The following is a 27684-nucleotide window of genomic DNA, read 5'->3' on the forward strand; positions in this document are numbered from 1 at the left end:
CATAGAGATGATAGTTGAAGCCAAGATTCTGTCCTTTGCCTTCTCTCTCTAGTTTATGCTCTCCTCCTTTATTACCCTGACTACTCAGTTTTCACCCTGCTCCCTTCCCCCATGTGGAGTTCTTTCAGATTTATGTATTCAACCCCATTTTCTCTCCTAAACTCCCAGTTCTCCACCTCCAGCTGCCCTGGTGGACATCTGCACCTCAGTGTCATATTGAACTCAAACTCAGAATGTCTAAGACTTGAACTTGTCTCCTTCGTTAAACCTGCCTCTTCTCCAAACTTACCTGTGTCCATGAGAAGCACTGTCATGCTCAGTCATTCCAGTTCATGTCCTTAGAGTCATAGGGACCAGAAAGGGACATTAGAAGTCATCTAGCCTAGCTCCCTCATTTTAGAGATGAGGAAACTGAGGCTTATCCCCACATGCAGTCATGTTCACTCTACATTTATACTATCTCTCATGTCTACCCACCTTTCTCCACTTGTCCTACCACCAACCTACTTTAAACTACCCTCACTACTTGCCTGAACTATTGTAAAGTACTGCAATAACTTCTTTATCAGTCTTCCTGCCTCAAATCCCTCCTACTTCCAAACCACTTTTCACATAGCTGCCAAAGTAATCTAGGAGTACAGGTCCAAATGGCACTCCTTCGCCCAAACACGTTGAGCAGTTCCCTTCCTGGGATAATCCATAAGGGCATTTAAGGCCCTTTTAAAACTGGCATCACCTTGTCTTTCCAGTTTTCCTTTACATTATTCCCCTTTTGGCATTCTCTATTCTCTGAACATGATATGTGATCTTCCTCTAGGCATTCACATGCTTATATATTCTTCCATAACTAGAATTCACTCCCTTAAAAAAAATACCTAAACCTCATCTGCAATACTGTGCTCAATTCTGGGAACTAGGGATTAAGAAACTGGAGAGTGTCCAGAGGATGGCAACCAGGAGGATGTGGTCCTTAAGTTTATGCCCCATGAGCTTCAGTAGAAGGAACTGGGCATGTATAGCTTGGAGAAGACAAGGCTCAGGAGGCCCATATACATTTGTTATGGTTTTTGTGCACTTTGTTATGATTTTGTTAGAAAAATTAGCTTTTTCACAGTACCTCTTCTCCCTCTTGTCTGCCCCCCGCCCCCACCCTGTCTGTGTTTGGCTATGGCTTCAGGTTTGATTTTTGCTGTCAGAAACTTGGTTGATGAGAGTAGGGGCACAGATGAGTGATTAGGGATACAAGTCTTAGTATTTAAAAGGTCACAGGCAGTTACTGGAGTCTGAAGTGGAAGCCTCTTAGAATTAAACAGGTCAGAGAAAGTAGTGGAATTTGAAGTAAAAGCCAATTTAGGCTGCAGAGGATATGGATTATATAGCCAGCTGGAGAGCAGGCAGTATCTGGGGCATCTGACATTAAAGCAAATCCACAGCCTGGGTCACAGTCAAGAGCAGAGAGGATTGGGGAGGTCCTGAGTTCAGAAATCAAGGGCTTACTCAGTACCTGCCAAGCAACAGAGGAGTATACATGTTGTATACAAGTGTTGTTACACTTGCTGTTCCATAGATGAGTTTTGTGGCCAGGTTCTACCTTCCAGATTTTCTTTCATTCTTTTCACCTGGAGAACTCTGGCCAGAAATGACCCAATGGTGGTGGACAGGAATGACCAGGGACCCAGGATGAATGTTTTTGATTTTTAAATAACATCTAGTCATCCTGGCCTGGGAGACCTTAGTTTTTGAGTCGTTTTGGGTCATTAAATATTTGTATTATGTAGTCAGAAACAACCTTTTGTTTTCTGTAAATTTTCCATTATAACTGTATCCTTTTTGTGTGTGTGTTCTTTTCTTAATCCTTCATCCTTTATCTTTCTCAGTGATGTACCTACAATTAAGCCACTCTTATGAATGCCTTGTATGACAGAATGAAAATGGATTTAATCCTAATCTCTAGAATGCCACAGTCACATTTCAGTTCCCCTGCCCCCCCAGCTGTGGTAAATTCCTTGAGGTTGGGTAAACAGGAAAAATATAGAATGAAATGAGATACTCTCTTCTTCAGTAGCATTACATAGCTTTTAAACTTCAAGGCTTTTAAATGGTTTTCTGTAATGCAATGTGAGGCTCGTAGGAGATCATACTCATAGGATTCCTCTCAAGCTTGGGTGCTTCTGTTTCTTCAACGGGTTTAATAACAACCATTGTATTTACATTGTTGTTCAGTCATGACACTGACTCTTTGTGACCCCATTTGAAGTTTTCTTGACAAAGATATTGGAATGTTTACCATTTCCTTCTCCAGTGCATTTTACAGATGAGGAAACTGAGGCAAAGAGGATTAAGTGACTTGTCCAGGGTCACATAGCTAGTAAGTGTCTGAGGTGAGATTTGAACTCAGGAAGATGAATCTTCCTGACTCCAGGCCCATCGCTCTATCCACTGTGCCACAGAGGCTTGTGGTACCTATACCTTGGAGTTATTATTAGGCTCAAATGAGATAATGTCTATATAACACTTAGCAAACTTGAAAACCTTACATAAATGTCATAATCATTATCATCTGCAAGAGTGATACGGGCAGGTAACTTAAATCCTTTTGGTTCCATTTCTTTCTGTGCCACTGTTTAAAGGTTCATCAGTTTGGAGTTGGAAGGGGCCCGTCGTCTAGTCTAACTTCCTTATTTTGTAGATGAAACTGAGAAGTGAAACAACTTGTTCAATGTCACTGTACTGTTCAGCATTTAAAACCTTTCATAGTCTAGCTCCCATTGACCTTTGTAGCCTTATTTTACATAACATTTACATTAATCCCTTCCACACGTGCTCTGGTGGGGGCAAACTGCCCTGGGGTTCCTCACACTTGACTCAGTATATCACCTCTTCCCCTCATCCTCTGAGAACCCCTAGTTTTCTGCAAAGGTTCACTTCAGACTGGGCTGCTCCATGACACCTTTCCTGATCTCAGATGCTAGTGCCTACTTTCTCCAATTATTTTGTATTTATTTTATGTATACTTTATAAATGTATATGTGTACATGTTTTCACTGATACAATGTAAGATCCTTGAACACAAGGGCTGTTTCATGTTTGTCTTTATATTACTTAGTACTTACTACAATGTCAGGCTCATAGAAGGTGCTTAGTAATTATTGTTGCCTCTCAAATAGCAGAAACTTTGACCCCCGACTTCAAACACCTTTGAAGTGCTTTTTCCACTATACCATTAGCCCTCTCATGTAGCACCAGGCAATTAATTAGTTTCTACCTTGTGTATACAATATTAGGAAAATGATTTTTTAAGAAAATGTTCCTAAAGTTGGAAATGAAAAATATCCAAAAAGTATAAAATTTAGTACAGAATAAAAAAATCATAAAACAGAAATATTGAATATTGAAATACATAAGGTACCATCTATGTACAAATTTAAGCAAACTTTGTAAACTGAAAAGGTTACAATTTATTTTTAATGAAACTAACTTTCTTGCCTTGTACACATTGGATAATATAATCACTTACCAAGTTACAAACACTAGAGCTATGAATTTTCCATGCAGATAAACAGCTGGCATCACATTGCCTTCCTTGCTCGTTTCAGGTTCACTCTAGATGACAACCAAGCCATTGTGGGTGGCCAACAGGAAGAACTATTTGACCCAATGTTTCTTATATCATTTAATCTCTGTGAATCTTAGTTTCCTCATCTGTAAAATGGAGATAATACTTCTATTACCTTGTAGGGTTATTACAGGGAGAATACTGTGTAAGTTTTAAAGCACTCTATACATGTGAATTATTATTTCTTAATGCTTTCTTCCTCTTCAAAGGAATGGTGCACATACAGTGCACCCTACTTTTCTCTTCTCTTTCATTGCTCATAGCTAGGTTGGCTAATCTTATAGGTCCATGGAAGTGATACCTTTCTGGTTTACCTGGCGTGTTTAGGATGTCATAATTTAGTGACCTAGTATGCAAAGTATAGAATACAAATGAGTTGCTATAATCTTTAGAGTCCTGGAACCGTGGTAGTGGTGGAGGTGGGGTTAAGATGTCTAACTCAGCTGTCCTTAAGTAATCAGCCAACAAGCATTTAAGTTCCTACTATGTGTCCAGCACTTTGCTAGTTGCTAAGGATAGTAATACAAAAAATGAAACAATCCCTACACTCAAAGAACTTCCATTCTACTAGGTAGGACAACATGTATATAAATGAATATGTAGAATAAAGACAAAATGAATATAAGGCAGTCAGGGAGGAAAGGCTTTGTGTAGTAGTGGTACTCTAGCTGCATCTTGAAGGAAGTGAGGGGTTCTTTGAGGTAGAGGTGAGTAGATAATGAATTCCAGGCATGGGGACAGCCAGTGAGAAGGCATCAAGATAGTAGATGGAGTGCTATGGGTGAGGAAGAGAAAGCAAGTTTAGGTGGACCTTGTAGGAGGAGATATATACAATGATGCTGGAAATTTAGGTTGGAACCAGGTTGTGAAAGGCTGCTAAGGGCAAAGGCATTTATATTTTACACTGGAGGCTACTGGAGTTTGTTGAGTAGAGGGGTAACAGGGTCAGATCAGAGCTTAAGAGAAATCACTTTGATAGCTGTGGAGAGGATATCACGGAGTGGAGAGGAGCTTGAGGCAGGGAGACTGATTCCTAACTGACCATTGCAGTGGTCCAGGGAAGATATGATGAAGGCCTGAATGAAGGTTGGTGGCTGTGGGTATAGAGAGAAGGGTTTGGAGGCAAGATATGTGGAGGCAGAAATGAAAAAGTTTGCCAGTGGCTTAGACGTGTAGGGTGAAGGAGAATGGGGAGTTGATGATAATGCCGACTGAAGAATGGCAGTGCTTTTGACAAAAGTAGGGACATTTGGGAGAGGGGTAGGTTTGAAACAAAAGATAATGAGTTCTGTTGCGGATCTCTCTTGATAAGCAATTTTCCATTTCAGCTACTCAGAGAAGGCTTCTTCTGTTGGCTTACTCAACTTCTCAGACAGCCATTAGAGGACAGAGTTAGCACTGCCATAACCGACAGGGTCACAACATTTTTGTGGTATTTGGAGAGCAGGTGTTAGTCTCGTCTATGTAGGGTTCCATGGCTACATTAAACCAATGAATAGATCAATGCCTGAAAGAAATAAAGAGGTGGAAATTATCTGTGAAAAGACCCACTTAGTAATTAATTTCATTATGGAGTCTGAACCTTGAGTTACTCCTTATGCATATGGTCACATCTCATTTACATGGAAATGACTCATGAAGGTATAATATAGAAATTATTGATACAGAAGCCTGTCTTAGATTGTTTCTCTTCTATCTGGGTGACTTTTATAGTGGCAGACATTTTAAAGAGCCTCTTATAGATTTCTACTACCTCTCCCATGTGGATGTAAATGTAGAATATTTTTGCCATGTTAATAGTTATGTTTTGCCACTGTTGCTGCTTTTGGGATCATACAGAAACTTAAGAAAGTCATAGCTACTTCTGCTTGAAGTTCCTAACTGTGAGGCAGTCTGTTATTATACAGACACAAAAGTCCTTTTTTTTAGTTATTTTCTACTTCCCCTCTCTTTTCTGCCTCTTATTCATTTATATTGTGAAAATCTCTCTCCTTCTCTACTGTGACTGTCTCTGGTAGTGGTACAATTCCAGCCTGCCTCTGAAGTAAAATCCAGATGACTCCAGAGATTTCTGAGAGGCCTAGTATATGTCGAAAATTCTATTCTAAAGGAATATGTGGAGAGGGGAGGAATGTTAGGTTGAATCCTTAACAAGGGAGAATTAGGTACTGGGGCAAAAGAGATCCAGAAGTTGAGTAGGGAATAGTAACAGGAATTAGGAAACTGAGCTGGGAATTCTTATAATAGCTGACATTTATGTAGAGCTATAAGATTAACAAATAACAACCCAGTGAGCTAGGTAATAAAGTATTATTATCCTAATTTTACAGATAAGGAAATTAAGTGGCCTGTCTGGGTCATTTAATTAGTTAGTGTCAAAGCCAAGAACTGAAGCCAGTTCTCCTAACTTTTAGGTCCATCATTCTCTTTACTAGATCATATTTCCATGTGGATAAAAACCTGTCAGCAAACTCCAAAAGGTAACCACGAAGGCATCACTTAGATGAGCATAGATCAGGGGTGGGGATGTGATAATGTTCATTTTGTGTGCCTGTATGTATCACAAAGAACCTGGCAACATTGAGGCCTAGAGTGACCCCTATTGTGACTGATAAATGCTAAAAATAAAGCTAGTGATATATACCTGTTTCGAAGAAAAGGAAAGAAATATTTGCTCAAGTAAAATTATATATAGTAAAAAGCTAGTGTCAAAAACTTCCACACCTCTTGGAAGTATTTAGAAGTCCCTTTCAGAATCTACAGAAATCTCCATGTACTTACTGCCCTTCCTTCTTTAGCAAAACATTTGTCCTGTCTTAATGATTAGTATTTGAATAGTATTGTTTTCTACTATTTTCCACTGCAAAGTATACAAAATTTTAATGGATCCTTGATGTTGTTCTTATGTTATTCTTATTTCTTCCATCAGCCCGTATCACAACTCTTCTGTGCTTTCTCATCTTTTTTTTTTTAATTTTTATCCGAAGTTTTGTGGTAAATCATCTATAGAGGATCCATTCAAAATGCTAGAAGATCTTTCTATGGTTCTTTTAATATATGTGAGTTCCAGTTCAGGTCTTGGGCTGTTCACCTCTTATCCCCTACTCTTGCTATGTGATCACTTCTTGTCCTTTTCCAGAGAGGTGCTGCTTCTAGTGTAGTCATTGTTGGTAGAATATATTGCAGCCTACCTACACATACTATTCAGTGCCTTTTGGGTCATCTATAGTTTTGATTCTTTGAGGATCATGTTGTTCCATGATTTACAGATGTATAACATCACTGGGGAAATACTGGTATTAAAAAGTAGCCTTTATAGTGGTAAGCAGCTTGGAAGCATTGAAAATGCAGCACAGTATAATTTCAGCCAATCTCTCCCTACTCAAATTTAAGCTCAATTAATTGTTCATATTTAGTGTCTGTCCAAGGTATATAAACCATTAACTTACTTAGTGGGCTTCCCCCTAACTATAAACGTAGGGAATGTGAATTTTTCATCCACTTTGTTTTTTCGTTGTAGATGGTTATATCAGTCTTTTGAATTATACTGGATTTTATCAAAGAAGTATTTTTCAGTCTTTAGGACTCGATACAATTAGTATAATGCCAGTAGATGTCTGGTGAAGTGCTATATTTCAGTCATATCATGGTTTAAATATACTTTTATGGATTATCTTGGGAATCTAGCCGCCTATAATTCGGGGTTGAATGACAATTCATATGCTTTACCCATAGTAGTGAGACAAAATAAGGCTGGAAAGATCCAGATGTATATAGATTACTGGGCACTAAACAATAGAATTAAGGCAGACAGCTATACCATGCCATGAGTTCAAGATGCCCTGGATCATTTGTTGGGTAGCCAGTGGTTTTCAGTGTTGGACTTGTACAATGGATATTCCCAGATCCTCAAGGCAGAGGAAAATAAAGAGAAGATAGCTTTCATCTGCCCTGCAGGATTGTTACTATTTTGAATGCATTTCCCAAGGAATATCTAGGGCACTGACCATATTTCAACAATATATATAGAAGGTGGTAGGAAAAATGAATTACCTGTAAATGTTACCTAGATGACCTCATTGCCTTTGGACAGGCCTTGGAAAGACTTTAGGATAGACTCAGATCACCTTGAAGAAGTCTGAAACCATTAATTGACAATTACCAGACTTACAGCACCTCTTTTTAAAAAAATTTTTATTAATTTATTTCGATTTATCAGCAATCACTTCCATATGCTTTTGAGTTTAAAATTTTTCTCCCCCTTCCTCCCCACCACCCTCCCCAAGACAGTGCACAATCTGATATAGGCTATACATTTGCCTTCCTATTAAACATATTTTCACATTAGTGAAGTTGTAAGTAAAAATTAAAACCAATAGGAGGAACCATCAGAAAGAGGAAACAAAACTTAACAGAAGAGAAAAAAAATAATAGCGATTCAACTTTCGTAGTTCTTTCTTTGGACGTGGATAGCATTTTCCATCACGAGGCCTCTGGAGATGTCTTGGATCCTTGTATTGCTGAGAAGGATTAAGTTTATCAATATTAGTCATCGTACAACATGGCTGTTATTGTGTACAACATTCTCTTGGTTCTGCTCACTTCACTCAGCTTCAGACCATACAAGTCTTTCCAGGCTTTTCTGAAGTCAGCCTGTTCATCATTTCTTATAGCACAATAGTATTCCATTACATTCATATACCACAACTTGTTCAGCCATTCCCCAATTGATGGGCATCCCCTCAATTTCCAATTCTTTGCCATCACAAAAAGAGATGCTATGAATATTTTTGTACATGTGGGTCCTTTTTCCATTTGTATGATCTCTTTGGGATATAGCCCTAGAAGTGCTATTGCTGGGTCAAAGGGTATGCACATTTTTATAGCCCTTTGGGCATAGTTCCAAATTGTTCTCCAAAATGGTTGGATCATTTCACAACTCCACCAACAATGCATTAGTGTTCCAATTTTCCCACATCTTCTCCAGCATTTATCATTTTCCTGTTTTGTCATGTTGGCCAATCTGATAGGACAGCACCTCTTCCAGGTAGGTACATTAGTATCTCAATAGGTAGAGATTACTGATCCAGAGAAGATAGTTGGCCATGTGTAAAGAAACTCCAGGAACTAAAGATTTTTCTAGGATTTGGTGACACTTATTGAAAATTTATGAAGAATTACACTGTTGTGTCTAAGCATTTCAGTGATGTCACTCATGCATGTGGAGCTGGGTATCCTACAGAATCCCAGTTGAGAGTTGCTCCTTCATACATATTCCCCACATGTGGACCCTTCAAGGATAATTTCTCTTCATGCTCATTCTCCCCACTGATGGTGGGGCTTCCCGTTGCCTCCAGGATCAAATATGGAATGCTCTGTTTGGCATTCGAAGCCCTTCATAACTTGGCCCCACTTGTCTTTTCAGCCTGCTTACACCTCACTCCTCTGGTCATGGACTCTTGGGTCCAGTGGCACTTAACCTCCTTGATGTTCCTCAAACAAGACTTCCCATATCTTGGCTCTGAGCCTTTACTCTGGTTGTCCGTCATCCCTAGAATACTTCCCTTCCTCATCTCTCTGCCCATTGGCTTCCTTGACTTCTTTTATGGTTTAATTAAAATCCCATCTTCTGCAGGAAGCCTTTCCCTTAATTCTAATGCCTTCTGTCTTTTAATTATTTTCTATTTATCTTGCATGTAACTTGATTGTACTTATTTGTTTGATTAGTGTCTCCCCAATTAGATTGAGGGCAGGGATTATCTTTACCTCCTTTTGTATCCCCAACACTTAGCACAGTACCTGACAAATAGTCGTTATTTAATAAATGTTTATTGACTGACTGACTTTATATTTGTGGGAGAATATATCTTAGATTTATTGTAAATCTTACTATATTTTCATTAAATGCCTTTGCTTTGAACTAATATATGCTCAGGCTGACCAGAGAAAAAGTGTAAATCAGTAGGTAATGACTCATAAGCAATTTTTTTAAATGTGGATGTAGACCCATAGAGTATCTTCAACTTAGGGTTGCACCTTCTGGGGTCTCTAGGTAAAGAGGGGGTTGACCTAGGTGTCATACAACATCATAACTTTCATGGAATCATATAGTTAGATCTGGAAAGGACCTTGGAGTCCATCAAGTCCTCAAATCTAAGCCCCACCCGAGCCTCATTTTATAGATGAAGAATCTGAGGTTGAGAGAAGTTGAGTGATTTGCCCAGGGTTACACAGCAAGTAAGTGTTTGAGTCAGGATTTGAACCCAGGTCATCTGACTTCAAGCCCAACACTCTATCATACCACCTAGGTATCTTATACATTCATTAATAATTATAATAATAATAACAGCTAATATTTATATGGTACTTTAAAGTTGCATATATTATCTCTTTTGATATTTACAAAGAAGTAAGAATAATGATTATCAGAATAATTTTGATAATTTGGTTGTCATTTTTATGTTCTGTCCAGAGCCATTAAACTTCTCATGGAAAAAAATGTATCTCTTTGAAAGATAATTATTTTCAAAAGCAAATTATTTTGTTGTATTCTAATAGCCCCTAAGTCTTTTTCTCCCCTCCAGATGAAAACATTTGTTTTTTTTCAGCAAATGTTTTCAGATTTCAAATATTTATTTCAATTGTTGGACAGAAATATTAATTTTGAAGCCATGTAATAGATAAATATTTTTTTGCAAACGTTTGCAACCATTAAGGCAGATTGCTTTTATGCTTTCATTCAGTTTGGATAGTGTAATTCTTTTTTGTGCAGAGCTAACTAAAAATCATCAGTTTGCTTACATGAAAATATTCATGTCTTACGAAATCTGTGAAATGGTAGGAATAGTCAAGGTGAGTTGAGGGAGGAAGAATTTGTCCAAATTTTATATTTGGGCAAGAAGTAGATCCATTTTCCTTTTATCTCTTTTTTTAATGATGAAAAATATAGGAAAACAAAGAAGCCAGGGCCATTTATTTTAAAAATCACCAGCTCAAAAAGGAAAGTGATGCTTCCGTTTGTTTTTGGCTTTGCTTGCTGGCTTAACCATCTGGAACGTTTGGGCAGCAGTGATCTGCAGTGTTATTGGGAACAGATCCATTTCTTTGCCCTGCCCAAAATGTTCATCTTCTTTAATACTATTTGGTTAAAATGTATTTTTATAATTGACATTTTAGATTTGGAGCATGAGGGTATATAGTATACATCTACCTTAGATTGGTTCTTTCTGTTATTGGAATACTGCAGGGCAGTCTGTCTTCTTGGAACCAATTCTTTCCCAGGCAATTGCAGTTTCCTAGTTCTGTAGATGCTTTTGAAACTGACATGACTCTATCTGTCAGAGTAAATTGCATTTAAAAAACAACAGCCTAATTCTAATCCATGTAAATTATGGACTCTTTTTAAAAAGTTTTACATAAATCAAAGTTGTCTTCCAGAAATATTCTCAACAGTTGCAGCGATTATGATTTTGTAGTTGTTTTATGAAAAAAATCTAGTTCAAGGCTGGGTTCACAAATTCTTAGGAGCTGTATATGATTAATATGAAGGACCAGCATTAAAGCCTGAATGTTCCTTTTTACACACACACACACCCCCACACACCCACACCCCCCCACACACCCACGCGTACATGCATGGGTGTGTGTGTGTGTATGTGTGTATGCGCTTATTAAGAGGGTTGAATGAATCTGCGGTTGAGGAGGGTAGTGTACTTCATGATGAGAAGCACTCTGTGTTGTCCAAGACCTGTAAATTTTAGTACTGTCAACCAGGGATTTTAATATGGCAACCTGAGAAGATTTATTTTTTAGATCCATGTTTTCAGTCACAAAGAACACAAAAACTTATATAAAGTAAGTACCATGATACTGAAATGTTGTAAGATAAAATTAACCACGCATAGGCAGAAGGGCTTAGGAGAGGGGGAGTAGAATGAAAATGGAATATGTCTTAAGATTTTTGATAATGTTGCTTCTCTTTCAATTACTAATTAATTACAGGAAAGGCAACATTCTCCTGTGTGGTTCTATAATAAATTATGCAAGGCTAGTACATTTTTTTCCCCTTGTTGTATGTACAGTTACAATTGGACCATTGCAGGAACATGAAAACATTTTGAAAAGCATTTTGGCCAGACTGAATTTGGTTTAAAAATGTTTTGAATTATCCTCCCTCCACAGACATTTTGCCTGTGAAACTACTGCAGTACTCTCAAATTTTTTGGCCCATCATAGTTCAGGCCGGTCAAATTGGAGAGCTGATTCATAGCAATCCAGTCTAAAGAAACAATTGCATAAGCAATTGGCCTCAGTACTTCAAAGCAAATATTATTTTTCTACTATACATGAAACAAACTTTTTTTGTTGGAAATGTTTGCCAGTGAAACAAATGTTTGCCTTTAAAAGTTACAGTTGAATTGTTAAGACATTGTCAAACAAAATGTTTCCTTGTCAGGGATACATTTTATTTAATGCTTGCCAATATAGATATTATTACTAATAAATGATAATAAAGTAGATTGCTTTCAGAAATATGTTGTAATCTCATCATTAAAGGACAAGGCACATCTTATATTGACTTATATTGACAAATTATAAGACTGTGTAGGGTTTATAATGTGACAGTGTTTTACCTTATTTTTAGCAATTGTCCTTTTCCCTTCAAAAAACAAAAAATAAAGCTGTGCACTGATTAGTTAACAGCAAGGAATTAATTTTGTGTTATAACTAACTGGAAAAAATAGGATTAATAAAACATGTCTATATTTCAAAAGATCCCTGGTTAAATTAGGATAGATGCTCTTGCTACTGGTACATATTGCCATCTTTTTACATCTTAGATGGTTTCATGAATTGCTGTGGTCCAGAACCACACATTACTTGATGGCTAACTTTCTGGTGATACAATCAATAAATAAACATTTATTTTTGAGCTCCTTGAGGGCAGGTTTTGTATCCCCAGTGCTTAGCACAGTGCCTGACACATAGTAGGCACTTAAATGTTTATTGACCAACATACATAATCATATAGTATTTATTATAGTATCAGTTTATCATAATATTTATTAACAGGTGGACAAAGGTGCCTACTGTGTGCCAGGAGACAAAGACAAAAGTGAAAGTCTGTTCAGGAGACTTACATTCAAGGAGTCTAGCCAGAGAAAACAACGTGTACATACATATAGAGAGGTATATGCAAAATACATACAAGATCATTTGGGTGGGAGAAGGCACTAATAGCTTTGGGCATCAGAAATGGCGTTGTGATGCTTGAGCTTAGACTTGAAAGAAATTAGGGATTCTGAATGTTTGGGATCCTGAATGTTTGGGATCAGAAAGAGGTGTATTCCTAGCATGGGGCATAGCTAGTACCAAAACACAGAGATGCTAGGTACAAGGAATAGTGAGATAGCCAAGTCAGTTTGGCTGGACCAGAGAGCGTGTGGACAGGAATGATATGTAATTCGACTGGAATGGTAAACTGGAACCAGATTGTAAAGGGCTTTAAATGCCAAATAGAGGAGTTTATATTTGAGCCAGAAGAACCATTGGGAACCATTAGGGTTTATTGAGTAGGCAAATAACATGGTAAGACTTGCAACTTTATGGAAATTATTCTTGTTGCTGTATATAGGATGAGGTGAAGATAGAAGAGATTTGAGCAGGGAGATCAATTAGGGTATTGTAATAATTCAGATGAGAAGTGATAAGATCCTGAACTAGGTTGGTGGCTTTGAGAGAGGAAAGCATTGAAATGATGCAAGAGATGTTGTCAAGTTAGAATCAAGATTTGGCAAATGATTGGCTATCTGGGGGTAAGAGGGAAGAGTCAAGGATGACTCCACCACTGCCAACCTGGGGAACTGGAAGGATGGTGGTGGCTTTGACAGAAACTTTCTAAAGTTTAGAAAAGGGGGAAGTTTGAGGGGAAAAGATGATGAGTTCTGTTTTGGACATATTGATAATTCTGACAAGACAGAAATTGAGATGTCTGTGGGACATCCAGTTTGAAATGTTTGATGGGCAACTGGTTCTGCAGGACTGGAGCTAATAAGAAAAACTAGGACTGAATACGTAGACACAGGAGTCTTCAGCATAGAGATGATAATTAAATTCATGTGAGCTAATAAAAGAGAGAGACAGAGGAGAGAGAGAGGAGAGAGAGAGAGAGAGAGAGAGAGAGAGAGAGAGAGAGAGAGAGAGAGAGAGAGAGAGAGGAGAGAGAGAAGGGACTCCAGGTTGGAAACTTTATAGATAGACCCATCAAAGGAAACTGAGAAGAAGCAGTTAAACAAGGAGAGCCAAGAGAGAGTTTCCAAAGAAAAGAAAGTATCCGAGAGGGGAAAATGGCCAAAAGGACCTCTGCAGGTCCTTTAGTAGTAGACACCAGGTTTCTCACCTGGTTCATACTCAGAGTCTTTCCAGTAACATAGAGCGTGCCAGAGTTTGTGTCTACGTGCGATGACAAAATGACAAAAAACTAATTTTTACTTGCTTCAAGAGAAACAATAAAGTCCTGCTTAAAATATTGTAAGATGTCTAGGTATACTGAATCAAACTTTATGGGTTTTTTAAAAATAGTGTTTTATTTTTTCCAGTTACATGTAAAGCAAATTTTTAATGTTCATTTAAAAAAAATTTTGAGTTCCAGATTTTTCTGTCTCCCTCCTTCCCTCCCCCCCCAAAAGGGTAAGCAATTTTATATAGATTATATATGTGCAATCATGTAAAACATATTTCCATATTAGTCATGTTGTAAAAGAAGACACAGAACAAAAGTAAAAAAAACATGAAAAAAAGAGCATGCTTCGATCTGCCTTCGGACTCCATAAGCTCTTTCTCTGGATGTGGATAGCATTTTCCATCATGAGTCCTTTGGAATTATCTTGGATCATTGTGTTGCTGAGAAGAGCTGAGTCATTCATAATTCATTATTGCACAATGTTGCTATTACTGTGTACAACATTCTTCTGGTTCTACTCTTTTCACTTTGCATCAGTTCATGTAAGTCCAGATTTTTCTAAAATCTGCCTACTTATTTCTTATAGCACAGTAGTATTCTATTTCATGCACAGATCACAACTTGTTCAGCTGTTCCCTAATTGATGGGCATCCCCTCAATTTCCAGTTTTTTTGCCACCACAAAAATAGCTGCTATATTTTGTTGTTGTTGTTGTTGTTGTTGTTTTTAAAGTGAGGCAATTGGGGTTAAGTGATTTGCCCAGAGTCACACAGCTAGGAAGTATTATGTGTCTGAGGCCGAATTGGAACTCAGGTCCTCCTGACTCTAGGGTTAGTGCTGTATCCACTGCACCACCTAGTTGCCCCAAAAGTGTGATTTTATTTTCTTTTTTGGTGAGGCAATCAGGGTTAAGTGACTTGCGTAGGGTCACACAGCTAGTTAAGTGTCAAGTGTCAGGTCAGATTTAAACTCAGGTCCTCCTGACTCCAAGGCTGGAGCTCTATCTACTGCGCCACCTAGGTGCCCTGCTATAGATATTTTTGTACATGTAGGTTCCTTTCCCTTTTTATGATCTCTTTGGGATACAGACCTAGTAGTGAATACCTCTAAACTTTGACAAATGGATCTTTGATCTCACTGATGGGGCTATTGACTCCAATAATGTGGATTTCAGATCCATCGACTCTTATCCCAAGTGGTTCTGGTTCATGCCTTCCCATCAGCCACCCACAGAGCATCCACCCTGGCACCTTTAAAGGTTCTTCTTTGTAATCTTCTTTTGCTAGAGGACTCTAATCCAATTTCCTCCCGATTTAACCCTGAAGTCCTGTATCTTGACTGTCCATTTTCTAACTTTCCCGTCCACACAAATGATGAGGAAATACCAACATTTAAGTTATGAAATTGTGCAACTATAAGACGTAAAAGAATTCACCTAGGCTCATATGAAACTTCTCTTTTCCAATCCCATTACATTTACTGTCTGTCCTCATCCTAGAATCTGATTATATTCTTTCATTCTCTGATATATGTACACATTTTCATGTGTGTGTGTATACATACACACATCTATACATATTTATACTATTAAGCTATTAAAGCTTAAAACTGCTCTAGGACTTTTGGGGCATCTTGTATATATAAGTGCCTTATTTCTCTCAATAAAGCTTTAAGTTCATTGAGGGGAGGGATCATATCATAGATTGATATCTTCCACATTGCCTAATAGTCTTAGGCACACTGAAGGTGCTCAGAAAATATTTACAGAATTTAATACCCTCTGGCTCGGAGCAGAATTACTCCTAAACTAATTGAGACAGAACTATAATTAGTCTTAGAACTGGAAGAGACTTTGCAAATCATCTAGACCAAATCCTTTGTTTTACACATAAGAAAACCTGGGTTGGGGGAGGGCAAGGAGTTACACACCCAGGACAGAGTCACTCTCCCTCCAAACCCTTGGAAAGATTGGAGATGAGTTGGAGACACTATAAGTAGAACTTCAAGGGCTTTCCAATAACCAGCAAGATGTATGACTCTGGGAGGTGGGCCCAACAAAGCCATGAGGGATCAGACCCCAACACTGTGTATATAAAAGGGCTTCTGCAGAGATAATGGAAGAGAAAGGGTAAGAGGAGGCATGGCCTTCTGTTGGGAACATGCTCTGAATTAAGTGGTACACATTCTGGATGACAGAAAACAAAATAGCAGCATTAAAAGCTGGTGTCAAAGGGATTAGACAAGCAAAGGACTGAACCAATGATAAACTTGTGTGCACAGTATGATACAGATTGTCACCCTAAGGTAGGAATGAGTGAATGAATGAATTGCAGACTGGAAAGAAAATGGCTGTAAAGTAGGGATTTTGTTCATAGAGAGAATAACTTTACTGGGTAACATGACTCTGGACATTGATATCGAGTGGAAGATTTTTCTGCTTTTTCAAAAGCCAAAGGCAATACAGGAGTTGAGAGAAGAGCTAGACAAGAAACTAGAAAGTGAGATGACTTAATTAATGGTTGCAGATGTTGAATTTGGCTTGAGGTAGTATTCCATTTAACCCTGCCTTGAAATCTCTACACTATTCTTTCCCTTCCTCCCCCCCCTTCATTTGAAGCTATATATCATGGCTATCTATGGCCTTTTTCCCCCTTCTCATTTTGTTTGCAAACTTTCTAGGCTTTTCTATATGTTGATGTTTTAAATTCCTCTTAAAAGAATATAAGTAAATTCTTTTGTAATATGGCTTAATATGGAAATGTTTTGCAGGACTCTGTGTATATAATCTATATCAAATTGCTTGCCTTCTGAACAGGGAGGGGAGGGAGAGAATTTGGAACTCAAAATTTTTTAAAGACAAATGTTAAAAATTTTGTTTTTTTGAGAAAAGAAAAAAAAAGAGCGTAAGTAAGAAATGCAGACTTTTAACAACCATACACATTGTTCACATTTGCTAATCAGAGAAAGGTAGATATTACCTTTTCTACTTCTGTAAAGTTCAGTTAAATTTTATTTGCCATAATTCCTGTCTTGGACCCTGAGAAACCAGCTGTGCTGCTTTACCATTCACATGGCTTGGATGAATGGAAATCTATGATTCTTCCTTCTTGTGAAAAGGAAGATCTACCAGATCTTCTCACCCTGAACTTGCCACTTACCCTTCCACTGATCTCTTAAGGCTTCTAAGTATTTAATTGGCCCTGAAGATGAACTTTCTCAGTTATTTCCTCCTCATAGAGTGTGAGCTTGAAAGCAGAAGCTATCTTTTTCAATTTGTCATTCTAGCTCTGAGCACAACGCTTGGCATATAGTGAGTGTTTAATAAATACTTTTTTTCACTTGTTCATTAAAAAAAAGAAATGGGGGAAAGACGACAAGGTCAGAGCTTTGTCTAGCAGTGATATTTATGTGGTAGAGGGTATTGTGTTGGTGAGAAGGGAATTAACAATTCATTCTTGCATGCCTCCCCCTACTCCTCCTTGTCCTCCTCAACTCTTTTGTGGGTAGTTTCTTCCTTCTTATTGTCAACTATCTCAGATCCTCCCCTTGGAGTAATTTAGTTTTTGTTTCAACCCCAATATTGGAAAGAGAAAATTGGCAGAGGAAGAGCTTAAGGTGGCCGTCTTACCAATACCAGCTCACAGCTCACTCACAACTTTCTCCCTCCCCTTCTCCCCAAACTGCTAGGTTCATTTTGGGCCCAGGATCTTCCATATCCATGCTGTTCTCTGCTTTGGGAAAGCTATAAAAACAGAAATCAATAATTTCTCTTCTGTTCGTCTCTGAGCTCCCATTGTGCCAAGAAAGGTCCCAGCAGTAATAAAAATCTATTTATCTCTCTCCCTGTATACCCCACCACCCATTGCCTCACTCTCACTTATCTTTTAGCAACAAAACACATACATATCAGTAATGCAGTGGTTAACCACATCTTTATCTTAATACTGTCTTGAAAGACTATTTTCATTCCTATAAAAATTAAAAAAAAATCCAGAGATAAGCTTTGGAACGCATATGCTCTCTCAGGAAGGTATAAGGGAGAGTTGGGAAGGGAATCACCATCTTGGATCTGCCCTTCTGAGTAAGTTCAGCAAAACTAAAGTCTGTCTAGACACACAGCTTGGCTCCATTCTGGGGCATCATGATGACATCATTGCTAAAGTTCTGCTCCTGTTTCCATGGGGACTTCTTTCCATGGTTTCTGCTGTCCTGGTCTCTCACTCTTCTGCTTGCAGTCTCTAGTGAGGCAGCCACCCAGGGAGGGCCCAGGGCCCAGGGTACAACAGAACAGTGATTCCCTGCTTACTCCTGATCTCTGGTTCTCCTACCTCTTGAGTGGCTCCTCTTCCTAGTTCTCATCCTCATCTTACTCCCCCCTTAGAAATAGGAGGAGCTCAGTTCTCTACCTTCTTCACAGGGTTGCTAAGCTCTAGGAGGCAGTTAATAAATGTTTAGTCCCTTCCTGTCAGCAGACTCAGTAGAGTAGTCCTGGAGAATTTCCAAGCAGCTGGTAGGCAATGACTTCCAATGACCTGTTCTGCTAGAAAGATGAAGTAACTTATTTTAATAGTAAGTTGAAGAGCTTGGACTCCAAATTGAGTGCTCCTTGCATTGCACTTAGGGGAGAAACTTGGGGATTCAATTCAATTTATTAAGTGCCTGTCACATTCAAGGGACTATGCTAGGCACTGGAGATAATCGCTAAACATTTATTAAGCACTACATACATATACATATACACATATATGTAGATTTATACATATATGAATACACACGTGTATATATACATATATACACACATATACACACACACATACACACACACACACACACACACATACAACTTGGGGGGTATTGGGAAAGGCTTCTGATAGGAGATGGTACCTGAAACCGCTCCTTAAAAAAAAACTAGGGAAAATCAGGAAGGGGTATTTTGAGTTTGCCAGTGTTTATTTATTTAGTTCTCATAGACTATTGAAAATTCTATTTTGAATTAAATAGCTAATGTAGATTTATTTTTGTTGTTTTTATCTTTTACAGAAATGAGATTACAAGAAATTCAGAAAAAAATAAAAGATGCTTTTGAGGTGTTTGACCATGAATCCAATGACACCGTGGATGTTAGGTTTGGAAATTTTTTCTTACATAAAATTATATTAGATAGAATGCTGTTTAAGCACTAAATTACTTTAAGTAACAAGTAAAATATAAGGAAACCTTTTCCTTATTCATAGAATATATAAGGTTTGTTATGCCATAGCAGTAATTTTTCACTGTTGGCTTTATTAAAAGGTAGAAATTGAATACTTGCTTAGTGCTATTTTTTATGCATAGAACCATAGAATTTTAGCCATGAAAAGGACCTGAGGGAGGTGAAGTATAAACATTCACCCACTACCATTATTTGTACTGTATATCCTCAGCAGGGTCCTCACTGTTAGTAGATAGTCTTTCTACTCAAACCTTGTTAACTCCTTATCTCATTTTTCACCGAGACTTGCACGTCTTTTGTTCTCTGTTCACCACCAACCGCATCCCAAGCATCCCACACATATAGAAGATGACCTTGCCACCTGCATCCCTGAGAAGACTAAGGCCATATGACCTGACCTAGACTCCCTTAGCTCCCCTTCCTCTATTCCCTGGAACTTCTCGGCATCATTATCTGCTTTATCTTCCTCCAGATACAGAAAAAGAAATGCTCCCCTTTCCCCTCACTAAGGCTGTTTTCTCAACCTTTAGATGAGCTGAGCCTGACTGAGGCTGATCCCTGATAGTTCAAGTAAAATATTGGAACAAAGTGAGTTACTCATAGGTCATTTAGCAGTTAACAAAAGGATGTCTGCTTAGCCACAGTATAGAGAGGATATAGTACTTTTCTGGTCAACAAGGCAGGATGTGGTGACTAAGGAAGCCTTGGGACATCTGTCAGCTCCACATGGGTAAGACTTTTTATGCCTTTAGCTAATGAGGGAACTAAATAAATATAGGCCTCTAGGATGATTCAGTTCATAGTTAGGTGGCTTGAACCTTAGCTCCTTGGGCTAAGAACTACCCTAACCAAATGGAGGGGTGGTGTAGAGAGGATAGACTATCACATGTGACTTCAGTCCCATTTCCTTTTGCCTTCTCTAGGACTTGGCTTTAGCCGTCATCTCCTTTTTCTTAGTCATCTTCAATCTCTCCTCCATAGCTCCACCTCATTTGTTTCTAAGTATGCTCAGATCTCCTCAAACAGAAAAAGAGTCTTCTGTTGATCCTTCCAGTCCCATCTTTGTTCATTGTTAAACTTCTTGAAAAGATGCCCTTATATCCAATGCCTCCACTTCCTCACCTCTCTTGCAAATGGGCACCTTTTCCAATTGCTCAGTGGAAACTTCTTCTTCAAATAGCTATTTTTTAGGTTTTGCACTTCATGTCTTTTCTGAGTTTTTGACACTATTAAAAGCACTTCCTGCTTTAAAAGAAAATTTTCCAATTAACAAGCATAAAAATAAAGGAAAAAAATTAACATTTATTTTCTTTCCTTCCCCCCCAATGGAAAAAGAAAAGAAAAGAAAAACAAATTCCTTATAACAAATATGTATTATCACGGAAAACAGATTCATGTATTGGCCTTGTCCAAGAAAAAGTATGTCTTAACTGGCATCTTGAATCCATTTCCTTTGTTTCAGTAAGTAGGTAACATGTTTCTTCATATGTCTTCTTAAATCATTCACTTTATAGGATAATCCTTTTTTTTTTGTCTCCAGATGCTTTTCTGATTCTCCTCTTAGCCTCCTTTTCTGTCTTCTTTGCTGGTTCCTCATCCTTTCCTGAGCCTTTAATGAGAGTGTTGCCCAAGGGTTGCCCAAGTCAACAGGTATTTTAAACACTTATGCTCTATCAGGCGTTGTGCTAAGCACTGGTGATACAAATATGAGCAAAAGCAGCCTCTTCTTTTCTCTTTCGTCTTAGTAGACTGTAAGTTTCTTGAAGGCAGGGAATTTAAAAAAATATCCATGTAGCCACATTCCCTTGCACATAGTAGAAGCTTAATAAGTGATAGTTGGTGTTTTTTAATTAGTTTTTATTGATAACTTCTGTTTTTTACTTCATCATAGTTTTCCTAAATATTTCTCCCCCACTCCTTCCCAGAAAACCATCCCATATAAAAATAGTTGTTTGTTTTTTTAAGAGAGGAAAGAAAATCAGCATAGTTGATCAGTACATTGAAAAAGTCTGAAAACCTGTGTAATGTGTAACAACTGTAGAACTCTTACATCCACAAAAGGGTGAGTTGGGAGTGTCTTCTCATATCTCTTCATCTTGACCTGCTTGATCTTTGCAATTTTGTTTACATTCATTTTTTATTTTTTGATGGGTAGTTCTTTCCATTTACATTGTTGTAATCACTATGTATATTGTTTTCTTGACTCTGTTTACTTCACTCTGCATCAATTCATATAGATCTTTCCCTGATTCTCTGTATTCATTGCTTACATCATTTCTTATAGCACAGTAGTATTCCATTACATCTAAGTACCACAGTTTGTTTATCCATTGCCCAATTAATGGCCTTTGTTTCCAATTCTTTGCTATTGTAAAAAGTGCTGCTATAAATATTTTGTTTTATATGGGTACTTTCTTCTTCTTGGCTTCCTTGGGATATAAACCCAGTAAGGGAGTCTCTGGTTCAAAGAGTATGGACATTTTAGTCACTTTATTTGCATAATTACAAATTGGTTTTCAAAATGGTTGTACCATTTCACAGCTTCATCAACAATGTATTAGTGTGCCTATCCTTCCACAACTCCTCCAATGTTGACTATTACCATTTTTATTCTCTTCACCAATTTGGAGGGTGTAAGGTAAAACTTAGGGATTGTTTTGATTTGTATTTCTCTTATTATTAGTGATCTGGAACATTCTTTTATATGGTTGTGAATACTTTGCAGTTCTTTTCAGAATTGTTTGTTCATGGCTTTTGACCATTTATCCATTGGGGAAGGGCTGTTAGTCATATGTATTTATTAATTGTTTATATATCTTGGATACCAAACCCTTACCAGAGAAATTTAATACAAAGATTTTCCCCCATTTGACACTTCCTTTCTTATCCTAGGTGCGTTAATTTTGTCTGTGCAGAAGCTTTTCAGTTTCACTAAATCAGAGTTATCTTTTATAATTGCCTCTATCCTTTGTTTGGTTAAGGATACATCTCTTATCCATAGCTGTGACAGATACATGATCTTTTAACTTTTTGATAGTATGAGCTTTAATATTAAGGTTATGTATCTATTCAGAATATATTTTAGAATATGGTATAAGGTCTTGGTCTAAGCCTAATTTCTGGCAGATTGCTTTCCAGTTTTCCCAGCAGTTTTCATCATATAAGGAGTTTGGGGCAGCTAGATGGCACAGTGGATAAAGCACCAGCCCTGGAGTCAGGAGGACCTGAGTTCAAATCCAGCCTCAGACATATAACACTCATTAGCTGTGTGACTCTGGGCAAGTCACTTAACCCCATTGCCTAGCCAAAAAACAAAACAAATCAAATAAGGAGTTTTTTTCCTAGATAACTTATGTTTTCCACTTTATCAAACATTGGGTTATTTATTGAGTTCTGTTATTTCTGATTCTCCCTTGTCTTGTCTGTTTTATTAATCTTTTATAGTTGAATTTAATTCCATGGAGCCAGCCATCAACTCTTTGCAAATATCTCCCAAATATATTCTCTAGTCTTTACCTTTTGTAGGCTTCAGATCCACTTTTCCAACTAGCTACATCTCCATCTGGATGTACTATTAGTACCTTAAACTGAAATATCCCAAAATGAGCTCCTTATCCATCCCCTTCTAAACCTATCTCTCCTCATTTCACCATATATTTGTGGCCACCACTATTGATCTATTTTCTTCCATGTTTGTAACCTTAAGATTATCTTTGGCTTTTCCTTCTCCCTCATCTTTAATATCCCAGCAATTACCAGAGCCTGTCAGTTCTACCTCCATAGCAGCTCTCAGATCTGTGTCCTCTCTTTTCTCACCATCACAGCTATAATGCAGGTCCATCATTATCATACAGATGGATTAATACAGTACCTTTCTTACAGGTATTACTGCCTCCCCTTTTTTCCCCTCTCAAATCCATCCTTTATTCTACTGCCGAAACCATCTTTCTTGTGCATATATCTATCTGGTCATGTTACTCCTTCACCTAAAAATATTTAGTAGTTCTTTATTGCCTCCTGAGTAAAGGTTTTCATGCTTTTGCTTGTATTCTTCCTGATGTATCCTCCATAAAACCTTTCCTGAACCCTTCCATTGTTTATTTATTTATTCTTAGTTTTCAACATTCACTTTTATAAGATTTTGAGTTCTAAATTCCACCCCCCTCTCTCCCCAAGACAGCATGTAATCTGGTATAGGCTGTGCATGTACAATCATATTAAACTTATTTCCACATTAGTCATGTTATAAAGAAAAATCAGAACCAAGGGGAAAAACCACAAGAAAGAAAAAACAAACAAAAAAGAGAGAAAATAGTATGCCTTGAACTTCATTCAGACTCTATAGTTCTTTCTCTGGATGTGGATACATTTTCCATCTTTAGTCTTTTGGAATTGTCTTAGATCATTGCATTGCTGAAAAGAGCTAAGTCTATCAAAGTTGATCATTGCACAATGTGGCTGTTACTATGTACAATGTTTTCCTGGTTCTGCTCACTTCAGTAAGTATCAGTTCATATAAGTCTTTCCAGGTTTTTCTAAAGTCTGCCTGCTCATCATTTCTTATGGAACAATAGTATTCCATTACATTCATGTACCACAACTTGTTCAACCATTTCCTAGTTGATGAACATCCCCTCAATTTCCAATTCTTTGCCACCACCAGAAGCACTGCTACAAATATTTTTATACATGTGGGTACTTTACCCATTTTTTTTTTGAGGCAGTTGGGGTTAAGTGACTTGCCCAGAGTCACACAGATAGTGAGTGTCATGTCTCTGAGTCCGGTTTTGAACTCAGGTCCTCCTGAATCGAGGGCTGGTGTTCTATCCACTGCGCCACCTAGCTGCCCCACTTTTTCCCATTTTTAGGATCTCTTTGGGATACAGCCCTAGAAGTAGTATTGTGAGATTAAAGGGCATGCACAGTTTTATAGCCCTTTGGGCATAGTTGACCCCTCCCATTGTTAACCATCTCCCTCAGACCTTACAAAACTAGGTGGGGCTGTGGAGAGAGTTCTGAGTCTCATCTTTCTGAGTTCAAATACAGTTTCAGACACTTAGTAGCTGTGTGATCCTGAGCAAATCACTTAAACTTGTTTGCCTCAGTTTCCTTATCTGTAAAATGAGCTGTAGAAGGAAATGGCAAACCATTCCAGAATCTTTGCCAAGAAAACCCCAAATGGGATCATGAAGAGTCAGACACAACTGAAATGACTGAACAACAGCTCCTTGTGCTGGTGTCGTATTGATCTATAAGCTTCTTGTGGGTAATGGTTCTGTCATCTAACTTTTATGTCTCCCTTAACCCACAGCATAGTGCTTTGTACACAATGGAGACTTAATGTTAAATATTAAATAAGTGTAGCGCTTTGTGAGGTCTGAGGGAGATGATTAACAATGGGAGGGCCATGTAGGATACAGCACTGGACTGAGATTTCAGTGATAAGTAGAAATTCAATAGGTGAAGGGAGGAAGGATGTTTTTTTAGGAATAAGGATGCTATTGGGGGGTAGTAGTCAATTCTTTGTTGAGAAATAAAAGAGAAAAAGAAGCAGGTATTTATTAAACATCTACTATGTACTAAGCACTATGCTAAGTAAGCACTTTATCAATATTGATACAACAACTCTGTGAGGCGGATGCTTTGATTATTATCTCCATTTTTTAGCTGAAGAAACTGAGGCAGACAGAGGTTAAATGACTTGCCCAGGGTCACACAGCTGGGAAGTATCTGAGGTTGTATTTGAACTTAGGTTTTCTTGACTCCAGGCACAGTGTTCTATCCACTGACACCTGTTGGGGTGTGAAGCTGCAACTAATGAGTATGTAGTATGGCCTTCTGCATTGAATAATTACTTCTTATTAGTAAGTGCCAGTTCTATTCCATGTGCTGTGATGATACATAGAACTGTAGTGATAATGGATTGGACTGCAGAGATAGAAATCATTCATTGTACAGATGAGGAAACTGAGATTCCAAGAGGCTCAATGACTTGCCAAGGTCACCCTGATAGTAAGTGGTAGAGACAGGACTCCAACCTAAGTCTTCTAATTTCAAATTTAACACTCCAGTGTATCTGGTTCTCTTCCTACCCTGGATGGAGGATTATTCTTGTTCCACTTATCATGGATGGAGGACTGTTCCAACTCATTCTAAATGAGGAGGGAATCTTGAGGATATCCTTCTAGGGTTAAACCACCTCAGTCATTCATCCAGAGGAAAGGCAATGTGCTAATGTGTTTCTGTGGTAAATTTTGCAAACCCTGGAAAATACCATGGGATCTCAGGACTATAGTTCTAGAACTGAAATGAGCTTCAGAATCCATCTCGTTCAACTTTCTCATTTTACAGATGAGGAGACTGGAGTATAGGGAGGTTAAATGGGTAAGGTCAGATTGGCAGGACTTAAACCCAGGGCCACTGGCTCCACAATCAGTACTCTTTCCATCATGCCTCCCCATAAAATCCTCACCAATTCTAAATACAGATAATTTGTAGGATACATTAGAAACTTGTGTTTTGTTTTTGGACTTCCTTAAATTCTTCAGCTCAGCATATGTTTATTTGGTACCTACTATGTGCAAGGCAAGTTGAGGATTCTCCTACCCCTGACTGTTAGTTCGATAGTGCTTTAAGGTCGGCAGAGCTTTTTATGCACATTGCCTCATCTGAGCCTCACAACAGTGCCATGAGGTAAGTGCTGCAGTTATTTTATACTTGTTTTGCTATTGAGGAAGCAAAGTTTTAGGGACTTTCAGGGTTACACAGCTAGGAAATACCTGACGTGCGATGTTTGCTCTCTATCCACTCTGTGGTGCTGGTGTTCTTGTGAGGGAAAGTAGGAAGAAACTGGGTAAATATACAAACACTTTAGCATTCGTTAAACACCTACTACGTGCCAGGCATTGGCTAGGGCAGGAGTGGGGAACCTGCGGCTTCGAGGTCACATGTGGTCTTATATGTCCTCAAGTGCAGCCCTTTGAGGGTATCCAAACTTCACAGAACAAATCCCCTTAACAAAAGGATTTGTTCTGTGAAGCTTGGACTCAGTCAGAAGGCTTCATCCAAGGACGTGAAAGGCCACACGTGCCTCCAGGCTGCGGTTCCCCACCCCTGTGCTAAGATCATAGATTCAGAGTTGAGAGAGTCCTCAGAGTCTAACCTCTTCATTTTGTTTAAATGAAGAAACTAAAGACAGGGGAGTACATGCCTTGGGTAAGGCCGCACAGGTATTGTGTAGTAGATTCAGAATTTGAATCTGAGTTTCTCTAATAACAAGTCCAAGACGAGATAAATACAATATGACAAGTGTGAGTAAAATGTTATGGGCATTCAGAGGGCTTTCAGGGTGAATCAAGGAAGGTTTTAAGGAGGAGAAAGTATTTAAGCTGAGTCAGATTTCAGTAGCTAAAGATGTGGGAAGGGCATTGTAGGTGGAAGGAATAGCATGAACAGTGAAAACTGGCAGAGTGATTTTGGGTAAAACACTTAACTAACTTTCACCTTCTCCCTGTAATCCCTTCAGGTTACCAAGGAAAATGGAGAGTTCCTTTAGAAAATGTTAAGAGGGACTTCAACCTGGAAAAAAAAAAGTGATTTTAAAAGTCAGTGGGGAAGCTTGACCTATGTCAGTACTTTACTGAGTGGGAGGACTACTCTTAGATTGACTTAAGAAACAAATATGAAGATTGTCCACAAAAGGAGGGAACTGGACTCACTGGGGAACTGAGTCTTTGTTGATGATGACAGTAATAGAAAGGTCCATTGTCATCCTGGGACATGGACTTAAGACATGTCAGAAAACTTCCCAAGACTTGTCAAGCCAGATGATTATGACTTCTTTCTTTCTCTTTCTTTCTTTCTTCCTTTCTTCCTTCCTTTCTTTCTTTCTTTCTTTCTTTCTTTCTTTCTTTCTTTCTTTCTTTCTCTCTCTTCTCTCTCTCTCTCTCTCTCTCTCTCTCTCTCTCTCTCTCTCTCTCTCTCCCTCCCTCCCTCCCTCCCTCCTTCCCTCCCTTCCTCCCTTCCTTCCTTCCTTCCTTTCTGGCGAGGCAATGGGGTTAAATGACTTGCTCAGGGTCACAGAGCTAGTAAATGTCAAGTGTCTAAGGCAGGATCCAGGGCAGGTGCTCTATCCACTGCACTACCTAGCTGCCCCCAATGATGACTTACTTCGGGATGATTCATGTGGATCTAAATGATGCTGCCAGAATGAACCTAGAAAGCACTGACAAAGATTTCAGAGACTTGTGCAAGAAGGAGACCCCGGGTGCATAAATGTTGTTCCCATCACAGCTGCCTATTGAAAGTAAGGAATTAAAAACAAAAGGAAAAGCTGATTGGAGAGATGCAAGGCTGATTAAGAAGATGGTGTCTGGGAATAGGATTTGGATTTCT

The 27684-nt window shown here is 38.4% G+C and overlaps 1 protein-coding gene across 6 annotated transcripts in view; it reads left to right on the forward strand.

The window, feature by feature from the left end:
- The window catches only part of DRC8 (dynein regulatory complex subunit 8), a 105682-nt gene that overhangs the window by 21121 nt on the left and 56877 nt on the right, over positions 1–27684 (forward strand). For all 6 annotated transcript variants that reach the window (XM_078156273.1, XM_020982103.2, XM_020982104.2 and 3 more), the window contains one exon: positions 19119–19203. In XM_078156273.1, coding sequence (XP_078012399.1) covers positions 19121–19203 — 83 coding nt within the window. In that variant the 5' untranslated portion in view covers positions 19119–19120. The remainder of the gene's footprint in view (positions 1–19118; positions 19204–27684) is intronic.

Source organism: Phascolarctos cinereus, unplaced genomic scaffold (assembly GCF_003287225.1).
Source record: "Phascolarctos cinereus isolate Bilbo 61053 unplaced genomic scaffold, phaCin_HiC Scaffold_5;HRSCAF=322, whole genome shotgun sequence".
Lineage (NCBI taxonomy): Eukaryota > Metazoa > Chordata > Mammalia > Diprotodontia > Phascolarctidae > Phascolarctos > Phascolarctos cinereus.